At 37.7% G+C, this 18,676-nt stretch overlaps 1 protein-coding gene across 1 annotated transcript in view; it reads left to right on the top strand.

Moving 5' to 3' along the window:
• CD2AP (CD2 associated protein) overlaps window positions 1–16,856 on the top strand; it is a 76,082-nt gene extending 59,226 nt beyond the window's left edge. Inside the window, exons 14-18 of the mRNA XM_070956724.1 lie at window positions 5,901–6,022; window positions 7,792–7,875; window positions 12,198–12,385; window positions 13,056–13,119; window positions 16,204–16,856. Coding sequence (XP_070812825.1) covers window positions 5,901–6,022; window positions 7,792–7,875; window positions 12,198–12,385; window positions 13,056–13,119; window positions 16,204–16,245 — 500 coding nt within the window. The 3' untranslated portion in view covers window positions 16,246–16,856. The remainder of the gene's footprint in view (window positions 1–5,900; window positions 6,023–7,791; window positions 7,876–12,197; window positions 12,386–13,055; window positions 13,120–16,203) is intronic.
• Window positions 16,857–18,676: the final 1,820 nt, after the last annotated feature.

Genomic DNA, 18,676 nt, shown 5'->3' on the forward strand with positions numbered 1-18,676 from the left:
ACAATTCTTTACACATTCATTTATTTTTTTAAACAATACAGTCCAATCATGTGTGTGATTCGCAGTATCCACCACGCACGACTTACCTTCAGGCAGTGTTAATTTTCTGTTGACAAGCCCCTGCAGGCTACCCAAGGTAGCTCAGGTCACACAAGTCGTTCATTTTTGAAGTGGCTTTGAAGAATGCTGTTCCATGCAATCCTTGAAACTGTGAAAGCACGCCCCATTCTTCCACAACTTTCAGAGACTCCAGAGGCCATGCGAAAGCACACCCCATTCTCGTGCAGCCTCCAAAAATCATGCAGGAATGGGTGTGCTTTTGAGAATAGTTGTTTTCAGGTGATGATGAAAAGTGGCGCAACACTCAAAATGTTGTGGCATCACAGTTTTACTATTACTGGATTAGACAGAGATGGCTTAATCCTACCTAACTTTATTATAGCAAGAGATTAGAGTTGCTGACAGAATGGCTACTGTGTGATTTCAGAAGCTCTCAAAATTGAGTGACTGCAACAGATGGAGGAGGCAGGCTTTGGAAGAGCAGGCTGATATATCCCAGGAGCAAAACACATAGTCTTTTATTGGACCATTGTAGGTAGGCTAGTTGGGTCATTTTAAGTATAAAAAAGACTCTGCTAAGTATTGTAGGAAGAAATATCCTTCTGGGTTCAGCTCCAAGCGGGGAAAAAGACACTGGAAACATGGAGACTGCTTGGAAAGATGGTTTAATGGTGGACAGGATCACATGGTTTGAATTCCTGAACAGAACAAGGGTGAGACGCAGTTAGTCCCCGGGTTTTATGCCCTCTCTGGCTTTGAACTTCCTGGGGCCCCGAAAGAGTATCCTGATTGGTTGTCAGACTCCCAGGGGGTGGGGGTCTTAGCTAGCCTTGCTGGCTGGTGTAATCTTCCCAGGTGCCATGTGGTGAATTTCTGTTGCTAGATGGGTCCTATTGTGTTGCAGATGATGGTCCATTGACAAAGATTGAGTTTCTGCCTCTGGCCCATTGACAAAGGGTGGGGGCAGGAAGATGGGAGCTGCCTCATTTTTAAAACATGCTTCTCCATTTCTCACCCAGGGAAACATAATATTCTGCCTTTTTAATATTTCCCAAAATATTTCATTCCTCTAGGAAAGGGTTGGGTGCTAACTTCCTACAGTATAAAGAAGGCCCAAATAATGCATCATTCGGTGTCAGAGTGACAGATCTTGGCAGTTCAGCAGCACAGAAGCAAGCTGGCATCAGGAGAAGGGAGCTCTCAAAGTTAAATGGCTGATGTAGTAGAAGAAGCAGATGCTGTGATGGTAGGCTAGCAGGTGTAGTTAAGTGATTAAACCAGGCAAAGAAAATTGCTTTGATACCAGGCTTATATTATTACAGAACTGTACAAGTGCTTCACTTGAGGAGAGACGCTTTGGTAGAAGTAGGCTGATGGACAGAGGAGGAACTGTAAATGATCCATGCATATACATTATTACTGTATTTTTTGGAGTATAAGACGCACCTTTTTACCCCATAAAAGAGGCTGAAAATTTGGGTTCGTCTTACATTCCAAATGTAGCTTTTTCAAAGCTTTTTTTCAGCCCTAATGAGGCGCTAAGGAGGCACTAGCGAACAATCTTCCCAGCTATGCCTGCTCCCTCAACTCTCCAGTTGTGCTTTAACAAGGCACTAGCGAGGGAACCGATCTCCATGCTTTGCTCCAACTCTCAGCTGTTCTTTAGAAACCTCCCCCCTTGCCTGCTTTTCTCATTGCTGCTTCCTCTCAGCTGTGCCTTAGAAGTTGTTTTTTATCCCCAAGCAGGGGATAAAAAACCAGCAAACTAATGTGCTGAAGCTGACCAGACTAAGGACGCTAGCCAGATGAATACCTGGTAGGCAGATTTTTTTTTCCTATTTTCCTCCCCAAAAACTAAGCTGTGTCTTATACTCCGAAAAATATGGTAGATTATTTTAGTAAGTAAAACTCAGATGAGTGGCAGACTTGTAAAATTTATTTATAAAATTTATAAAGCCCTTTCTTAAGTTAAAAACAATAAATGTTTATTTATATTTCAATTGTCAGGGTTTTTACCCAGTACTCCAAAGAGTCCCACTTCCTTACATAGATTATTTAATATCCTCCCAACATCTTCATATCCTAATGAATTAAGTAGCAATGGAACTTGGATTTGCTGCCTTCAATCCCAACCAGTCTTGAAAATAGATGAATTTATTGCTGATTACTGTGGTCCTTGCCTCCCTTTTCTACTGCTGCTGATGGGTATATTGGCTGAAGAGGATTAGATATGAGGACTGTGTTTATCAGCTAAACATAATCTTCCAACACTAGCCCTGCCTTAATTATCCACACTTTTGTAACCTTTTGTTTAGATTTTTGCAGAATGTTGAACATGGGGCTCCATTTAAAAATATTCTTGAAATTATTTAACAGATTAACAGAGTTGGAAGGGGCCTTGTAGGTCATCTAGTCCAACCCCTCGCCCAAGCAGGAGATCCTACACCATTTCTGACAAATGGCAGTATAATCTCTTTTTGAAAGCCTCCAGTGATGAAGCTCCCATAACCTCCGAAGGCAAGCTGTTCCATTGGTTGGTTTTTCTCGCTGTCAGAAAATCACTCCTTATTTCTAGGTTGGATCTCTTCTTGATCAGTTATCCATTATTCCTTGTCTGACCTTTGGGTGCCTTGGAAAATAGCTTGACCTCTCTGTGGCAGCCCCTCAAATATTGGAACACTGTTATCATGTCTCCCCTGGTCCTTCTCTTCACTAGACTGGGCATGCCCAATTCCTGTAACTGTTCTTTGTATGTTTTGCATGAATGTATGTATGTATGTATGTTCCAGTCCCCTAATCATCTTGGTTGCTCTTTTCTGCACTTTTTCTAGAGTCTCAACATCTTTTTTATAGTGTGGTGACCAAAACTGGATGCAGTATTCTATGCGTGGTCTTACTAGGGCTTTATAGAGTGGTATTAGTACCTCACTTGATCTTGATTGTATACCTCTTTTAATGCAATTTAGAATTGCATTGGCTTTTTTGGCTGCCACCACACGTTGCTGGCTCATATTTAATGGGTTGTCCACTAAAACTCCAAGATTCCTCTCATAGTTACTGCTATTAAGCCTGGTTTCACCCAGTCTATAGGTGTACTTTTGGTTTTTCTTGCCTAAGTGTAAGACTTTACTTTCCTCTACATTGAATTTCATTTTATTAGATAGGGCCTAGTGTTCAAGTCTGTCAAGATCCATCTGGATCTTGAGGCTATCATCTACGGTGTTAGCTATTCCTGCCAGCTTAGTATCATCCTCAAATTTGGTAAGTTCCCCTTCTATTCCCTCATCTAAGTCATTTATGAAGATATTGAAAAGTACTGGGCCTAAGATGGAACCTTGTGGTACCCCACTGCTTACTTCCCTCCATGTAGACATAGACCCATTAAGGACCACTCGTTGAGTACGGTTTGTCAGCCAGTTATAAATCCATCTGGTGGTGATAGTATCTATCCCACTTTTTTCTAGCTTACCAAGAAGTAGGTAAGTTACTTCTTTGTCGAATGCTTTGCTAAAGTCTAAGTATATTATGTCAGCAGCATTTCGCTGGTCTACTAATTTAGTCACTATGTTGAAGAATGAAATAAGATTGGTTTGGCATAATCTGTTTTTAACAAACCCGTGCTGACTGCTAGTTATTACTTTGTTTGTTTCTAGATGTTGGCAGATCTGTTTTTTTATTATCTTTTGCAATATCTTCCCAGGTATTGATGTTAGGCTGATTGGTCTGTAGTTTCTTGGGTCTGGGTTTTTTTGGGGGGGTGGGGGGTGGGGGTTCCTTTTTTGGAGATGGGAACCACATTAGCTCTTTTCCAGTCCTCTGGTAGTTCCCTGGTGCTCCAGGATTTTTGAAAGATATGGCACAGTGGTTCTGAGATGACATCTGCCAGCTCCTTTAGAACTCTGGGATGTAATCCATCAAATCCCAGTGATTTGCATTCATCAAAATCAGACAGGTGTTCTCTTACTACTTTTTTTTTTTTTTTTTGCTTATTTTAACTTTTATTTCTAGTCTGTTTTTTACAGTTATGTTTTTGGCAGGTTGGGCTATAGTTTCTTTTTGTGTTTATTGTAGAATACAAATGCAAAATTAACCTGAATAGTTTGCTGGGAATATCTCTCCTGTTCCCGTGGATGAAGATGTTCTGATGAATGTAATTTAAGGAGGAGGTGCTGATGTGGAATTTCCGTACTGGAGCAACCAGTCCACAATCACATCAGTCTAATGATCTGTTTTTTTAGATACTTTCTTATACTTTTTTCTGGTCCTTTTAAGATTGTCGAACTCATTTCCTACTTTGTTCTAGTAGTCTTGATATGAGATCTATATAATCTCTCCTGGGATTTTGTTTTATACAGTTAATAGTGTTAGTAAATAGCCACTATATTTATGCAAAGAAATATTATCTTTTAATAGGGACTTGATTTCCTTTTTCATAATTTTGAGGGTCCTCATTTCAATTAATCAAAAGCACTTTTGATAAATCAAGTATCAGGAAATGAGAATTTAACTTCAGCCCTCTTAGCCATTTGTACAATTGTGAAATAGAAATTTAAAGAAATAATCAGTAAAGATAGTATTCACTTAGTGACTGCCCTGGACAGTGTCTGTTCACAGTTATTGTAGTGCTGAAAAACTAATTTGTGATCAATACCAGTATTTCTGACCTTTACAAGTTCTCTCTTTCCATCACATGTTTGCTATTCCAGTCGGTTAATATGCATTGTCCTGAACAAAATCGTAAGCACATTTGCAGTTACATGATTTTCATTTAGGAACCACTTTGCTTAACAACTGAGTTACTGGCCCCAGTTACAGTCACTAAATAAGAGTTATCTGTACTCTACTCTCTTCTTGCTAGTGCTAGGAAAGAATGTATGAGGGACATAGTACTATGAAAAATCTGTTAGATGGAGGACTCTATATGTATGAAAGTATATGAATTGGGATCAGTAATATAACTAGCACTGTCTGAGAGTAAGGAGATATTGTGAGTATAGATGGTATTTAGGTTACCACCGTTCATTCAACAAGAGTTCAAATGATGCAGAACAAGGGAGACTTATTACTGTCACGTGATTGTGATCTGGATGCTCCACCTGCGTCCCTGTGGTCACATGATTGTGATCTGGGTGCTCCACCTGCCTCGCAATTGTTGAAGCAAGCTGCAGTCACATGATTGCAATTTCCGAAGTTTCCTGACAGCTACCCACATACAAATTCAGTGGAGATGCCAGCAGAAAGTCAGAAATAGCAGAGTTGCATGAGATCCTCACTTAATTAGGGCAACCAGGAGTGCTGGAACTGCCACTACTAAGTGACATAGCCATGTGATATCACACTTTACAGTACAATTGCATTGCTTAGCAATGGCAGTTTTGGCCCAATTGCTGCCATAAGCCAAAGACTACCTGTAATGTGAAATAGGGGATGTGTATAATTGGCTTGGGTGGGCGTAATTTTGATATGCTTGATAGAGATGTATAAACAGGATACAAATATTATAAATGAAGAGGTGTACATGAGATGAATTGGCATAAAAAAGATATTTCAAGGTCATGTCCCGTGGGAGACGTGTCACAAACCTGAAGTGTGGGAGCTGGCTCAGTCACTTCTCTATTTGAATTGCATGCTGTTTTGGTGTTTTAAGAAAGATCTATCCTTGCATTAGAAATTCGTGAGTTTCTCTCCTACACTGTCTTGCCTCTTCAACATTTTAAAGACGGCATATTCTTTTAACCTATTAATACTCACTCCATTTCTTTTCCATGTTAGAATGTAGATATGAGATGTTGAAATCTCCTGAGCTTTCATTATGTTCTCTGCTTTCAATTTTTTTTTAGAACTTTTAAGTTTTGATGATCTATCACCTACCTCAGATAATTTATCACATCCCACTGCAAATAGGCCAAAGATGCCCGGCAGAAGACTTCCTACTCGCTTCAATGGCAATGGCAAGAATCCTGTGAGTACATGAACCACTTATATATAAATTACCCATCATAATGGGTAATTTAAATTAACCATGAAACAGGTCCCTGTACACACTTTGGGTCCCAAGCCCAGCTCAAAGCCAGCAGCGTTGGGACCATTCTGATCTCCAAAGGGAGAATGTTCTAGAAGGCGAGTGCTATGGCAGAAAAGGCATGTCCTCTAGGCCCCACCAACTGGCATTCCTTAGCCAACAGGCCCCAAAGCATGACCATTCTGCCTGACTGGATTGGACAGGTAGAAACATTTTGGGCAGAGAAGGATGGGTATTTGGCTTGCATCTGGAAAATAAAAAATATTAGAGTGTCTATGGAGATTCTCAGTCATCCTTGTCACGGTATTTTTTCAAGAGGCAACTGGACCTTCTGGTTGTTCTTGAAAGACGTTTTGCTTCTCATCCAAGAAGCTTCTTCAGCTCTGACTGGATGGTTGGGAACGGAAGGATTTATACTCCTTGCAGAGCTGGTAATTTGCATTCTTTTAGTGAGTTGTTAAGGTCACATGGAGGTTTATCTATGTCATCAAGGTCATCTGAGTGGTGCAAATGAGTGTGGAGCCTTCTTGGAACTGTTAAAAGGACTGTGTTGTAGACTGGAGATAGATGATGTCATATCCCTCCCCCTCTATTGAGAGAATGCTGTTCAGTTTTGACATAGATGGCCTCTTTAACCCTCTTTCAAATCAGCAGTCCTTTTGTCCAAATTGTGGACTTTGTTGTCTTCAAAAGAGTGGTCTGTATCTTCTAAATGCAGACGGAGTATTGAATTTAGTCCTTATGGGTTTTTTCTCCTATGTTCTGCTATGCGTTTATGAAGTGGTTGTTTTGTTTTCCCAATGTACAGATCTGCACATGGCTAACTGCATCGTAGTGCATATACCACATTGCTCAGTTTGTGTCTGGGTGTTTTATTCGTGGGGTGGACAAGCTTCTGCCTTAGTGTATTCTTGGATTTGAAATGAGCATGTACATTGTGTTGGCTGGACATCCTCCTGAGCTTTTCCGATATTCCTGCAATGTATGGAATGACAATGTAGCTTCGTTTATTGTTCTCTTCGTTGTCTTCAAAGAAAAACCAGAAAATCCAGTCGCCTCTTGAAAAAAGCACCTTTGGGACAACTATGACCTGGATGACTGAGAATCTCCATAGACATCTACAAGTAAAGTGTTTAGAGACCATATAAACAGACAGGGAAACAGTCATTTAGATACAAGTTTTGCTTGTGATACTCAAGTCAGTTTACAATAAATATCCAAAACTTGTTAAAGAACTCCCACACGAAAATCCTCCCTCCCCCAATCATTGCATCAAATCAAATCCAGTGAAAAAGAGAACATTATCCATCAAATGCCTGCTGAAATAACATAGTGTCTTCTGGCTTCCAAAACACTAATGGGTTGAGGACATCACTCACCACATTCCAGGACACAGTGCCTAGTAGTTCTCATTTGGGTAAAACTGTAATAGCATAAATTTTAGTGATCATTGCAGATTGTGGAGTTCCCTGAAGCAGCAAGCCCATTTGATCTCAGACCATGAATCACAAGGTGAAAAAGGTGGTTACTAAAGCATAGCTAGCCATTTTGTAAAGAAATAGTTGCTAACCCAACGTCTTGAATTTTATTTAAGAATAAAATAAAATGTACCAAATGATTTTATAAATGGATATACTAAAAAGCTTTTAGAGTAAATACACTTCTCAAAAATGCTGATTTCTGTTTTATGTTTCCTTTCTTGGTTGAAGCCTACTCAAAACATAGAAAAAAATGTGAAGGTGCGTAAAGAGGAAGAAGAAAGTGCCAAATTAAAATTATCTGAGTGTAAAAAGGTATGTTGACATTGCTTATGTTTATCTGTACTAAGAAGTCAAAATGATTAGAATATCCTAATCATTTAGTAAGATACATTCTTACTGGAATATTCTAATGCGGTAGTTTTCAATCTTTTCTTCACCATGGACTCTCTTTAAATACCTTTTGTGGCCACGAACCACCAAGACTTAACTCAAGATTTAAATCAAAACATTTCTTCAAGCCTTTGCGGAGCCCCTGTCATGACATCACGGTCCCCCAGTGGTCCATGGCCACAAAAGGTGGTTGAGAACTACTGTTCTAGTGCATTGATACAGATTTAGCTTGAGTAATTATGGGTGGTGGATTATTAAAGTTAGATTTTTTTTTATGTCAGCCTGATGAATCAAAATGCACAAATACTGTTATTGACTAAATAAAATATTACTTATTATCTAGTTCAGTTGTGGATAACATTGGAAAAACAGCTTTTTGATTAGCTTTCCTCAAATTTCACATCTTTATCAAAGATATTTTTTAAAAAACTATACAAATTTTGCTGCTGAATTTTCGGGATATGGTCTCAGGATGCTGGGCAGTATAAATGAGATATTTGGGTACTTTTTGAGATTCACAGCCCACAAGTTGCAATATTCCGATGGGTAGGGTAGGGTAGGGTAGGGTAGAAAAGAAAAGAAAAGAAAAAAAGAAAAGAAAAGAAAAGAAAAGAAAAGAATTTTTTATTGGCCAAGTGTGATTGGATACACAAGGAATTTGTCTTGGTGCGTATGCTGTCAATGTACATAAAAAGAAAAGATACATTTGTCAAGAATCATAAGGTACAACACTTAATTAGTCATAGGCAGGGCCGGATTTAGATTGAAAAAGGCCCTAGGCTATTCCACTTATGAGGCCCTTTCACCAGTGGTGGGATTCAATTTTTTAACAACAGGTTCTGTGGGCGTGGCTTAGTTGGGGGTGTGGCTTGGCAATCATGTGACTGGGTGGGCGTGGCTAGCTGGTCACGTGACTGTAGGCGTGGGTAGCTCGTCATGTGACTGGGTGGGCGTGGCTATGTGATAGTGGGACTATGTGATAGTGGGCCTTGCACTTTTGACCGGTCCTCACACTTATGACCATCCTCACATTTATGCCCGTGCAACTTTCTTAACAACCATGTCACTCATTTCACAACTGCTTTTCTTCACCATGATGACAAGATAGGGCAAAAACGTAAAATGTGAGGACAGTCGTAAGTTCGAGGACTGGTCAAAAGTGCGAGGACCAGTCAAAAATAACTTTTTCAGCCCTCTGAGTAGTCCATATTCACAAAAGGACTACCCAGAGGGCTGAAAAAAGTCATTTCTGACTGGGCCTCGCACTTTTGACCGGTCCTCACACTTATGACCATCCTCACATTTATGCCCGTGCAGCTTTCTTAACAACCATGTCACTCATTTCACAACTGCTTCTCTTCACCATGGTGACAAGATAGGGCAAAAATGTAAAATGTGAGGACAGTCGTAAGTTCGAGGACTGGTCAAAAGTGCGAGGACCAGTCAGAAATAACTTTTTCAGCCCTCTGAGTAGTCCATATGCATAAAAGGATACAGCAATAGAGAGGGATGAAGGAAGGGAAGGGAAATTAGAGTAGGAGAGAGAGGGAGGAAGAGAGGAGGAGAAGGAGAAAGGAAGAGGAAGTAGGGAGGAGAAGAAGAGGGGGAGGAAGAGAAAGTAAGAAGGAAAGAAAAGAGAGGTGGTAGGTTTGAGGAGAAAGATTGCTGTACAATTAAAAAAGATGAAAGGGAAGAAAGCCAACCCCAAACAAATATAAAGATATTAAGATAAAGAATGAATTGTTAAACTTTAAAGAATAAAAGAGAACAAATATGAATAAATAACAATAATTAGAAACACACATACAAACATACAATGTATTTTCTTTGAACAGAATATTTGGCCGGTTCATAAATTTAAACAGTTTTTAGTCATTTCAATTAAATTTACAATTTCTATATTTCCTTTTTGCCATATTTATTCCTCATCTATTTTTGTAAAAAACCAATATTACCCTTCATCCTCATCTCTAATCTTAATCAAATTCAATTTTTCCCTTCTATTCTATATTATACCCCTTCCCATTGTCATCTATTTTTATATCCATCCTCACATTGGTTAATTATGTAGTATTAGTTGTTTAATATAAATTCAACATTTTAATATAAATCAATTAGTTATATAACTACCTTTTTTGTATATTAATCAATATGAACATGAATATTCCAATTATTTCCATGCAATCCAATTTCTTACAAATCCATTAATTATATTTACCAATAATAATAAACCAAATAATTTCCCCCATATATTCCTCCAAATCACAACTTAACCATTTCTGCTTTCAGAAATATACAATTAATAGTATCTCAATTATTACAATTCCCTAGTTAAATAGAGCTTTTTTTCTTTTGTGTTTTAAAATCCTGAATTCTCCTCTTTTTCCCTAAATTTCCCATTGTTTGCACCTATCTTTTTTGGTGAGGAAAAAGAAAAGAATTCTGCCTGCCTAATTTTCCAACCTTGCAGCAACAGCAAAGCAGTTTCTCTTTCGTTTTTCAGTATAGCTAGGGGAAAAAAAATCTGCACTCTTTCCAAGCAAGCAGCAGAGCCCTGAGCAAAACAGCTGAGAGCAAATCAGCTGGGGGTCGGGAGCCAATCTAAGCAAGGGCTAATTAGCCTCTGCTGAAGCTCCGTGGGCCAATAAAATTACAAAAAAAACACCGAACCCTTTGTTAAATTGCTGGCTCCCCCGCCCCTCGCCCACCACTATTTATTGGCAATAAATAGTGGTGCGGAGGGGCGGGGCAGCCAGCAATTTAACAAAGGGTTCGGCTGCACCACTGGCTCTAGGGCGGCCCTTTGAAGCCCCGCGGCAAGAATTTGAAGTTTTTTTTCCTCTAGCCATCAGCTGGGACTCCGGAGGCAGCAATAGATTGGGAGTGGGCGGGGTAAGCGAACGGCCGGCGATCCAACAGAGCAGAGGGTGAGTGAAGGCGTGGAAGCTGCTTTCTCCATCCTGCCCTCTTGCGTCCAGAGCCGGTGGGAAACCACGTGGCAGCCCACGTGGATCCCAGGCAGCGGAACTCAGGCTAGAGAAGGGGTGGGCAATTGTGGCTCTTTTACAACCTGTGGCCTTCAACTCCCAGAATTCCTGAGACAGGCAAGCTGCATCAGGAATTCTGGAAGTTGAAGTCCACAGGTTGTAAAAGAGCCACAATTGCCTACCCCTGGCAATGGTAGGCTGGTGCCGCGCAGGTGGGAGGCGAGGGGCGGGCGAGCCAGCAATTTAACAAAGGGTTCGGCTGAACCCCCTAGAACCCCCAGAATCCCACCACTGTGTAGGCCCCTCTTGATCTTGAGGCCTTAGGCTGAAGCCTAGTTAGCCTATAGGAAAATCCGGCCCTGGTCATAGGGTACAAATAGCAATCAAAAAACTATCGATATAAATCGTAAGGATACAAGCAACAAAATTACAGTCATACAGTCATAAGTGGAAGGAGATGGGTGGTGGGAACGATGAGAAGATTAATAGTAGTGCAGACTTAGTAAATAGTTTGACAGTGTTGAGGCAATTATTTGTTTAGCAGAGTGATGGCATTTGGGGAAAAACTGTTCTTGTGTCTAGTTGTTCTGGTGTGCAGTGCTCTATAGCATCGTTTTGAGGGTAGGAGTTGAAACAGTTTATTTTCAGGATGTGGGGGGTCTGTAAATATTTTCACAGCCCTCTTTTTGACTCGTGCAGTATAAAGGTCCCCAATGGAAGGCAGGTTGATAGCAATTGTTTTTTCTGCAGTTCTGATTATAATATATCATTTTTCTAAAATAAAAGAGACCACATTTTTATTAGAAGTCTTTATTCATGCAGCAGATTGCAAAATAATTTTGGTTTCCTATGATAATAGTCTATCCATAGTTTTAGTAATCATCAAAGTATCAATCAAGTACCACCAGCCAATATTTTAAGCCATTATTCTATATAAGAATATAGATTTTGCTAGTTCTTCAATAAATGGCTGTGGTGGAACAGTGGTTAAAATGCAATATAGCAGGCTGACTCTGTCCATAGTCAGGAGTTTGATCCTGACCGTTTCAAGGTTGACTCAGCCTTCCATTCTTCTGAGGTTGGTAAAATGAGGACCCAGATTGTTGGGGGAAATACGCTGACTCTGTAAACCACTTAGAGAGGGCTGTAAACCACTGTGGAGTTATATGTAAGTCTAAGTGCTGTTGCTGTTGCTTAGTGAATACATTTGACTGTATTCTCGCCATTCTCATTTAGATCATTGTTCTTTTGTTTCAGCCATCAAAACTTACTTCACCAGTTCTGACTTCATTACCACGACCAAGTTCTATTGTAATAAATGCAATTGCTGGAGAAGCAAAGCTCAACCAGGAAACAGATGAAGGGGAAAAATATTCTATAGAAGAACTAAGATCTCAGATCTTTGATCTCCTGTTGGCTGTAGAAAGCTTGAAAAAGGAGCATGGGTAAGAGCTTTTCATTTTTTTCCACAATGGCTTTTTAAAGTGGTTTAGGCATCATGAAGTCCTTCTGGTATTGTTGTACTATAGGTCCCATCATCACATACCATTGGTCTTGTTGGCTAGGGTAGACAGGAATTCAACAGTTGGAGAACCATGTATTACAATTCCTACTATATAGGTAGATAGGAAAAACCTACTATATTTGTCATATTAATTCAATGTTTTTATACATTACCAGAATTAGTTTTGAAATACTTTATAATGTGTTTGTTGATAAAGGGCTAGCTGAAACAACTTTACTTTGTTCATAAGTGAGAACAATGTATGTAAGTACTGCAACAGGAATAGCTGAGATTTTATTTTTGATTGCTGGTTTCATGTTTTATTGGTAATATATGAGTGCATACCAGAATATGCACTCTGATACTCAGATACTCATTTCAGTTTCCTTGCTGGGTGAGGAGATTCTGCACTCAGATAAATATGCTCCTTTTAGTTCATAGAGGAAGTTTAAGGCGGTTAATACTTGATCATATTTCTGCTCCCAAGGTAGGTCATTCCTACTCTATTTGGAAGCTGCTTATCCTTTAAATTGAGATCTAGCTAGTATATTGCACAAACTATGTAAGGATGGTTTTTCACTGCAATTTTTTTGTCTGTGCAAATTTTAAAGGAAACAACTGGAAAAACTGAAAAAAGAATTGGAGGAAGAAAAGCAGATGCGAAGTACCTTAGAGGTAAAATATTTAAATAGAAGCCCAACAGTTTCCATTACTTTCAATAAAATAATGCAAATTCTTAGCAAGAATATAACAAAACAGCTATAGTAAAATAAACTTTGACTTCTTTAGGCATCTAATTTCAGGGAACAGATGGGGGGGGGTTGTGGGTTTTTTTTGCCAATTTTCCTCCTATTCTCTGAGATTTTCTGGGGTGATTTTAACCAATAAGATGGAAGCTCCTCTGAAGTACTATGAAAAGTAGCTGGTGATAAAATGCAAACACAAAATCGGAGGCACAACGAACTGTTATATTATGTGAATGGCTCTATAAAACAATGATTGTTGATATACAGGTAGTCCTTCACTTATGATCCTAAATGAGCCCAGAAATATGGTTGTAAATCATGCCACCCATTAAGCAAGTCATGTGACCAAACTAATTTACAACATTTTTGCAGCTATTGCAAAGTGAACACAGCAGTTGTTAAGCAACTCATAGTTCTCAATGGCATATTTTGCTGGAAAGCAAAAGTAATAACCAATTTCCAATAAAAATTGTGTAAATTGTGTTCACATTGGAGCCTGAGTGGCGTAGGAGGCTAATGCCTCCTACTAAGGCAGCATTTAACATCCAGTTGCCTGCAATTACTGCAAGTTCAATTCTCACCAGGCTCAAGGTTGACTCAGCCTTCCATCCTTTCAAAGGTAGGTAAAATGAGGACCCAGTTTGTGGGGGCAATAAGCTGACTTTGTATAAAATATACAAAAGTATGAAGGCTATTGCTTAAAGCATTGTAAGCCGCCCTGAGTCTCCGGAGAAGGGCGGCATATAAAAATAAATAAAATAAATAAAATAAATAAATAAATAAAAAATAAATAAATAAATAAACATGACCATAAGATGTTGCAAATGGCTATAAATAATGCGCTGGTTTCTGGGCACACAAAATGTGATCACATAAATGTGGGGGAGCATATGTTGGAACTTCAAATGTGACCAGTTGTTAAGCAAAGACTTCCTGTACTTTATTTGAATTTTGCCATTCAACTATTCTTTTACTGAAGCCTCAAATTCAGACTACTTGGTACATATTTGAATTTTCACTTTCATTGTGGCAAGATTGCAATTTTGGAGAAAATATTTTAAAGAGAAAATTGGTAAAAGACTAGGTAAATGTTAGATGTTATTTCCAGCTTTACTATACAAATGACACTCAATTTTAATTTATGTATTTAATCTCCATTTTGTAAACTACAGTACTTTTATATATTTGTAGGAAATATACCGTAATTAGTGTTTCATAGACTGTTAGTGATTGATCTTTTCCTGGCTTAGAATTTAAGCAGAATTGAATCTAATTAGTACTTGAATGCAAATTGACATAGAACTGTCAAGGGTGCAGCTAAACAGAAACTTAAAAACACTTCCACATATCTGCGTAGTCACTTGGAGTTAAATCTTATGTTTCAAAGATTCTAGGCGATCCACTCGTTCCCATCAAAACTGCAGTCTTACAAGTTTGCAGGAGGTAAAAATCCTCTCCTGTAAAATCTGGTATTGAAATTAAGGGCAAGCGATTCGTCTATAAAACTTGAGATAGTCAGACCCACAATTGAAAGCTAAGGGTAGAGAATAAAATGGCTACTTTAGATTTAAGATTTTCTCTTAAGATTTCATCTTTAATTGATATTTATTCCAGGCTATGGGTTTCCCAGAGAATAAATATTACACTGTACCATAGAGGACTGTGGTGTTAACTGAAAATTCTCTGTTCTTCAAATTTATTTGGTTATTTTTATGCATTTCTAAGATATCCAGCTCAAATATTTGGCAGACATTCAACTCAAACAATGGATGTTTCTGGGCAGCACAGAACAAAAGTAAACAATAAAAAAATAGGAGGAAAGTGTATTATGTGTGTTTGTCACCTTGAGTTATTTCTAAAAATAACAAAGGTGGAATAAAATAAATCAATAAGTAAAAATAACAAGAAAAAACATGTTAAAAAAACAATGTAAAATGGCAACCATGATTAATAACTCAATTAGACCCAAACACCTGGAGGAAAAGCCATGTTTTAACAATTTTTGAGTTGTTAAACTCAAAAAGTAGAGTTAGAGCCCATCATATATTGGAAGGGATTATTTCAGAGCATAGGAGTAGTCACCAAAGAGATGGACTTCCTACATCCCATAAGAGGGCAGTATTTAAACAAGGAAACCTGGAGCATATACTCCAGGCTGATGTTTTGGGGAACAGGCAGTTCCACAGATATTCTGGTCCTAAGCCAAATATGGTTTGAAAAGTTCTATTTAGCATCTTGAAAGGCACCCAGAAGCCTGCTGGGAGTCAATGGAACTAACAATGTGGTTGCATCCCATGGGCATAATGAGCTCCACCATAACTTTCTGGGCTGTTCCATTTGGACTAAATTAAGACTTCAGGTGGTCTTCAAAGGCATTCTCATTGCAGTTAAGAGATTACTAAGGCATGGGTGACTATAAGCAAGACCTGCTGATGTAGGATCAAGCGCAACTGGTGCACATTATGCAGTTGAGTATACAAGAATTGATGATGCTTTATTCTGTACCAATATATAATCTCACCCAATGGCTTCATGTAGGTATTAAAGAGGGGAGGGAGAGAGTAGAGTCATGAGGCACTAACACTCATTAGTAGCAAAGCCTTGAATCATTGAATTCAAACCTTCAGAACCATACAAATTGGGATTCAGTTTCTTGAAATTCCTTGAATGAATTTGTTTTTGGTATCCATTTTTGCTTGTTTTCTGATGTGTTTTATTTATTTCATCCTTCATTGCATTAATTGCCCAGAGTTGCTTTATGTGAGACAGGCAGCCATATAAATTTAAATAAATAAGTTACATGGAAGAAGCTGTTGTGGTGTTGCTGCTGCATAAGACTGTCAGGGCAGAAGATAATTTATCCCAGTAATAAGTTTCAAGAATATAATAGAATGAAGAGCAGTACTAAATTTAAAATATATTTGATGGGTTGTAAATGTGTATGAAATATGAAGCATTCTCTATTTGATTAATTAATTAATTAATTAATGTTTATTATTTATATGATTCACAGATGGAAATAGAAAAGCTCAAGAAAGCTCTCATAACTACATGAAAGAGCCGCATTCCGTTGATCCTTAATGTGCCAGGATTTCAGAATCAGAAATGAAATTGACTTTTTTAAACCTCAAGCCAACGGATGATAGCATTCCATTAGAAAAAAAAATCTGAGTATAATCTTATTTATATTCTGTGAGCTATGAGGAAAAAAATGGATAGCTTTTTGTTTGTTTCTTGCCAATATAGGAGAGGCCTTATTTCTTACTGTGCAGTATGGCAGGGTTTGCTTGAAAATACTACTGAATCTGTATAAAAGGGGGGTTCTTAGTATATTTTTATTGAATATACCCTAATTTTAAGAGATCTGTACTATAAATAAGGCAATATAACTTTGCAAATAAACTGTAAAAATATATAGTATAGGAGAGAGGCAAATGGTATAGTTTTGTACGTTTACTAGTCTTTTCATCATGCTAAAGGGAATATGACGTTAATCATATGCTGTTTTATTGTTCAGGTCTTTTGAGTTTGTTCTCACTATGAAGCAGAAGGATCACCAAACTCTACCACTATGATATTATAATATTTCCTTAACTGAGAATCCAAAGTACAGTACTGTGATTCTTGCACTATAGAATTTATAGAAAGGGTCTATAATTAGGACATATGGACACATATAAACACATGAATACTTAGAAAAATCAAGGGATAAAATTGAGATAATCCTATAATATGACATTTTTGCTAATTTCTACAGAATGTGACATGTTAAATATTCTCTTGAGTGTTTCATTTCTTTTTACAAATTATAAATCTAACACTACAATATTATGAGCTTTAAAATGCTTTGCACTAATAATTGTAAAATTTAAAAACCTACATATAAAAAAATATTTAAAGCTACCAGTTTTCTAAATGCAGTCTTAAAATAAGGGTATATCATCTACATAGTTGTTAAAGTATTCAGTAAATCAATAATGAGTTTTTAGATAAATATTTGGCTTATGTTTTAAAATTCAAATTGAATTACTGTATGTTTTTAACAAAGTTTCTTTGAGTCATCTTGTTTTAAGTTATTTCTACAGCCTAAAATCCCATTTATTTTCTGTAAAGAAGAAAAACTGAACTTATTCAGTGCTCTGTTCAAGCCAAAGATAAAAGTATAATTCAGCCCTTTTTTCTTCTAGCATTGCTATCCTAAAACTTCATTGAAAAAGGAAACTGTTTCATTAATGATTTTAGGCTTGTTCTAAATGAGTGGAATGTTTTGATGCCTATGTCCTGTTTTATATGGCAATAATATTTTGTCTTGGATGTGAGCAAACCATGTTGGTGTTTTTAACATAAAAAATCTTAATTCTAATTGCAATTATAAATCAGTGGATTAAAATTGGAAATGAAAAAATGGGTGTGTAAAGTCATGATGCCTGTTTGCTTACTATATATATACAGAGCTAATAACATATAACTAATATATCACTTAATGATCATCCTCTGTTGCCAGTTTTTCTTAGTAATCATAGTAATAAATAATGTTCTCAGATTATTAATTTCTAGCTCAAAGAGATTCATTTCATACTAATTTATAAAGAGATTAATTATTCTTGGCTTAGTAGTCAAAATTACCATTTGTGGGTTTATTGGCCTCCTCATTTTGCAGAGAATTCAGAGATGGGAGGCATGTTTGGTCTTGAACAGATCATTTGCAAGTAATCCCCTGCAAAATTTAGGAGAAAGAGCAATAAGCCATCTTCTTCAACAAACATGGTGGACTGACAGACAAAAAAGTTGCCCATCCTCCAAAGTACCTAAAGTACCATTGTATTTTGTTGTTGCTGTTTTATCTAAAAAGTAGTTAGAAAAGCTTCCCCCACTTTTCTTTGTCATAGGAAAAACTAGTTTTTTATATTTCCGTGAATAGCAGCAGTTACACATTCTAGGTGTCATTTTGCAGTTTTGCAGAATAGAAACTTAGAAACCATTTGCCTTTTCTCTCCCAATGTTCATTAAAGTATTATTTTTTTTCCAGTACAAGGTAGCTTTTTGATAGCACCTTCAACCCTGACTTTCTATTTTTTTTAACCTACACACACACACACACACACACACACACACACACACACACACACTATACAATTGAGAAAGCATGGGGAATTTTAAAACGTGACTTTGGGTTTACAAACAAAAAACAAAAAACAAACCCAAGCACCAGCAATGAGAGATAGTTCGTACTTTCTTGGGAACACTCCAGCATAGAGCAAAGCTGCCTTTTCTTTATTCCATATCCCCACAGAAGAAAGATATTTTTTCTCTCTTGCAAGGGGATTTTTTTAAAAAGCTGCAAGGATTTTTTCACCAAAAATCCACTTCTTCCTTCTGGTAACTGAACTTGAAGGGGAAATGACTTCTTCATTCTTCCTAGGATAAGAAAAGGAATGATTTTCCTCTTCCCTTCATACTTTTTCAGAAGCAGAAATAATAAGTAA

Source organism: Pituophis catenifer, unplaced genomic scaffold, assembly GCF_029215685.1.
Source record: "Pituophis catenifer annectens isolate HBS135680 unplaced genomic scaffold, rPitCat1.0.hap2 SCAF_1, whole genome shotgun sequence".
NCBI classification, from domain to species: domain Eukaryota; kingdom Metazoa; phylum Chordata; class Lepidosauria; order Squamata; family Colubridae; genus Pituophis; species Pituophis catenifer.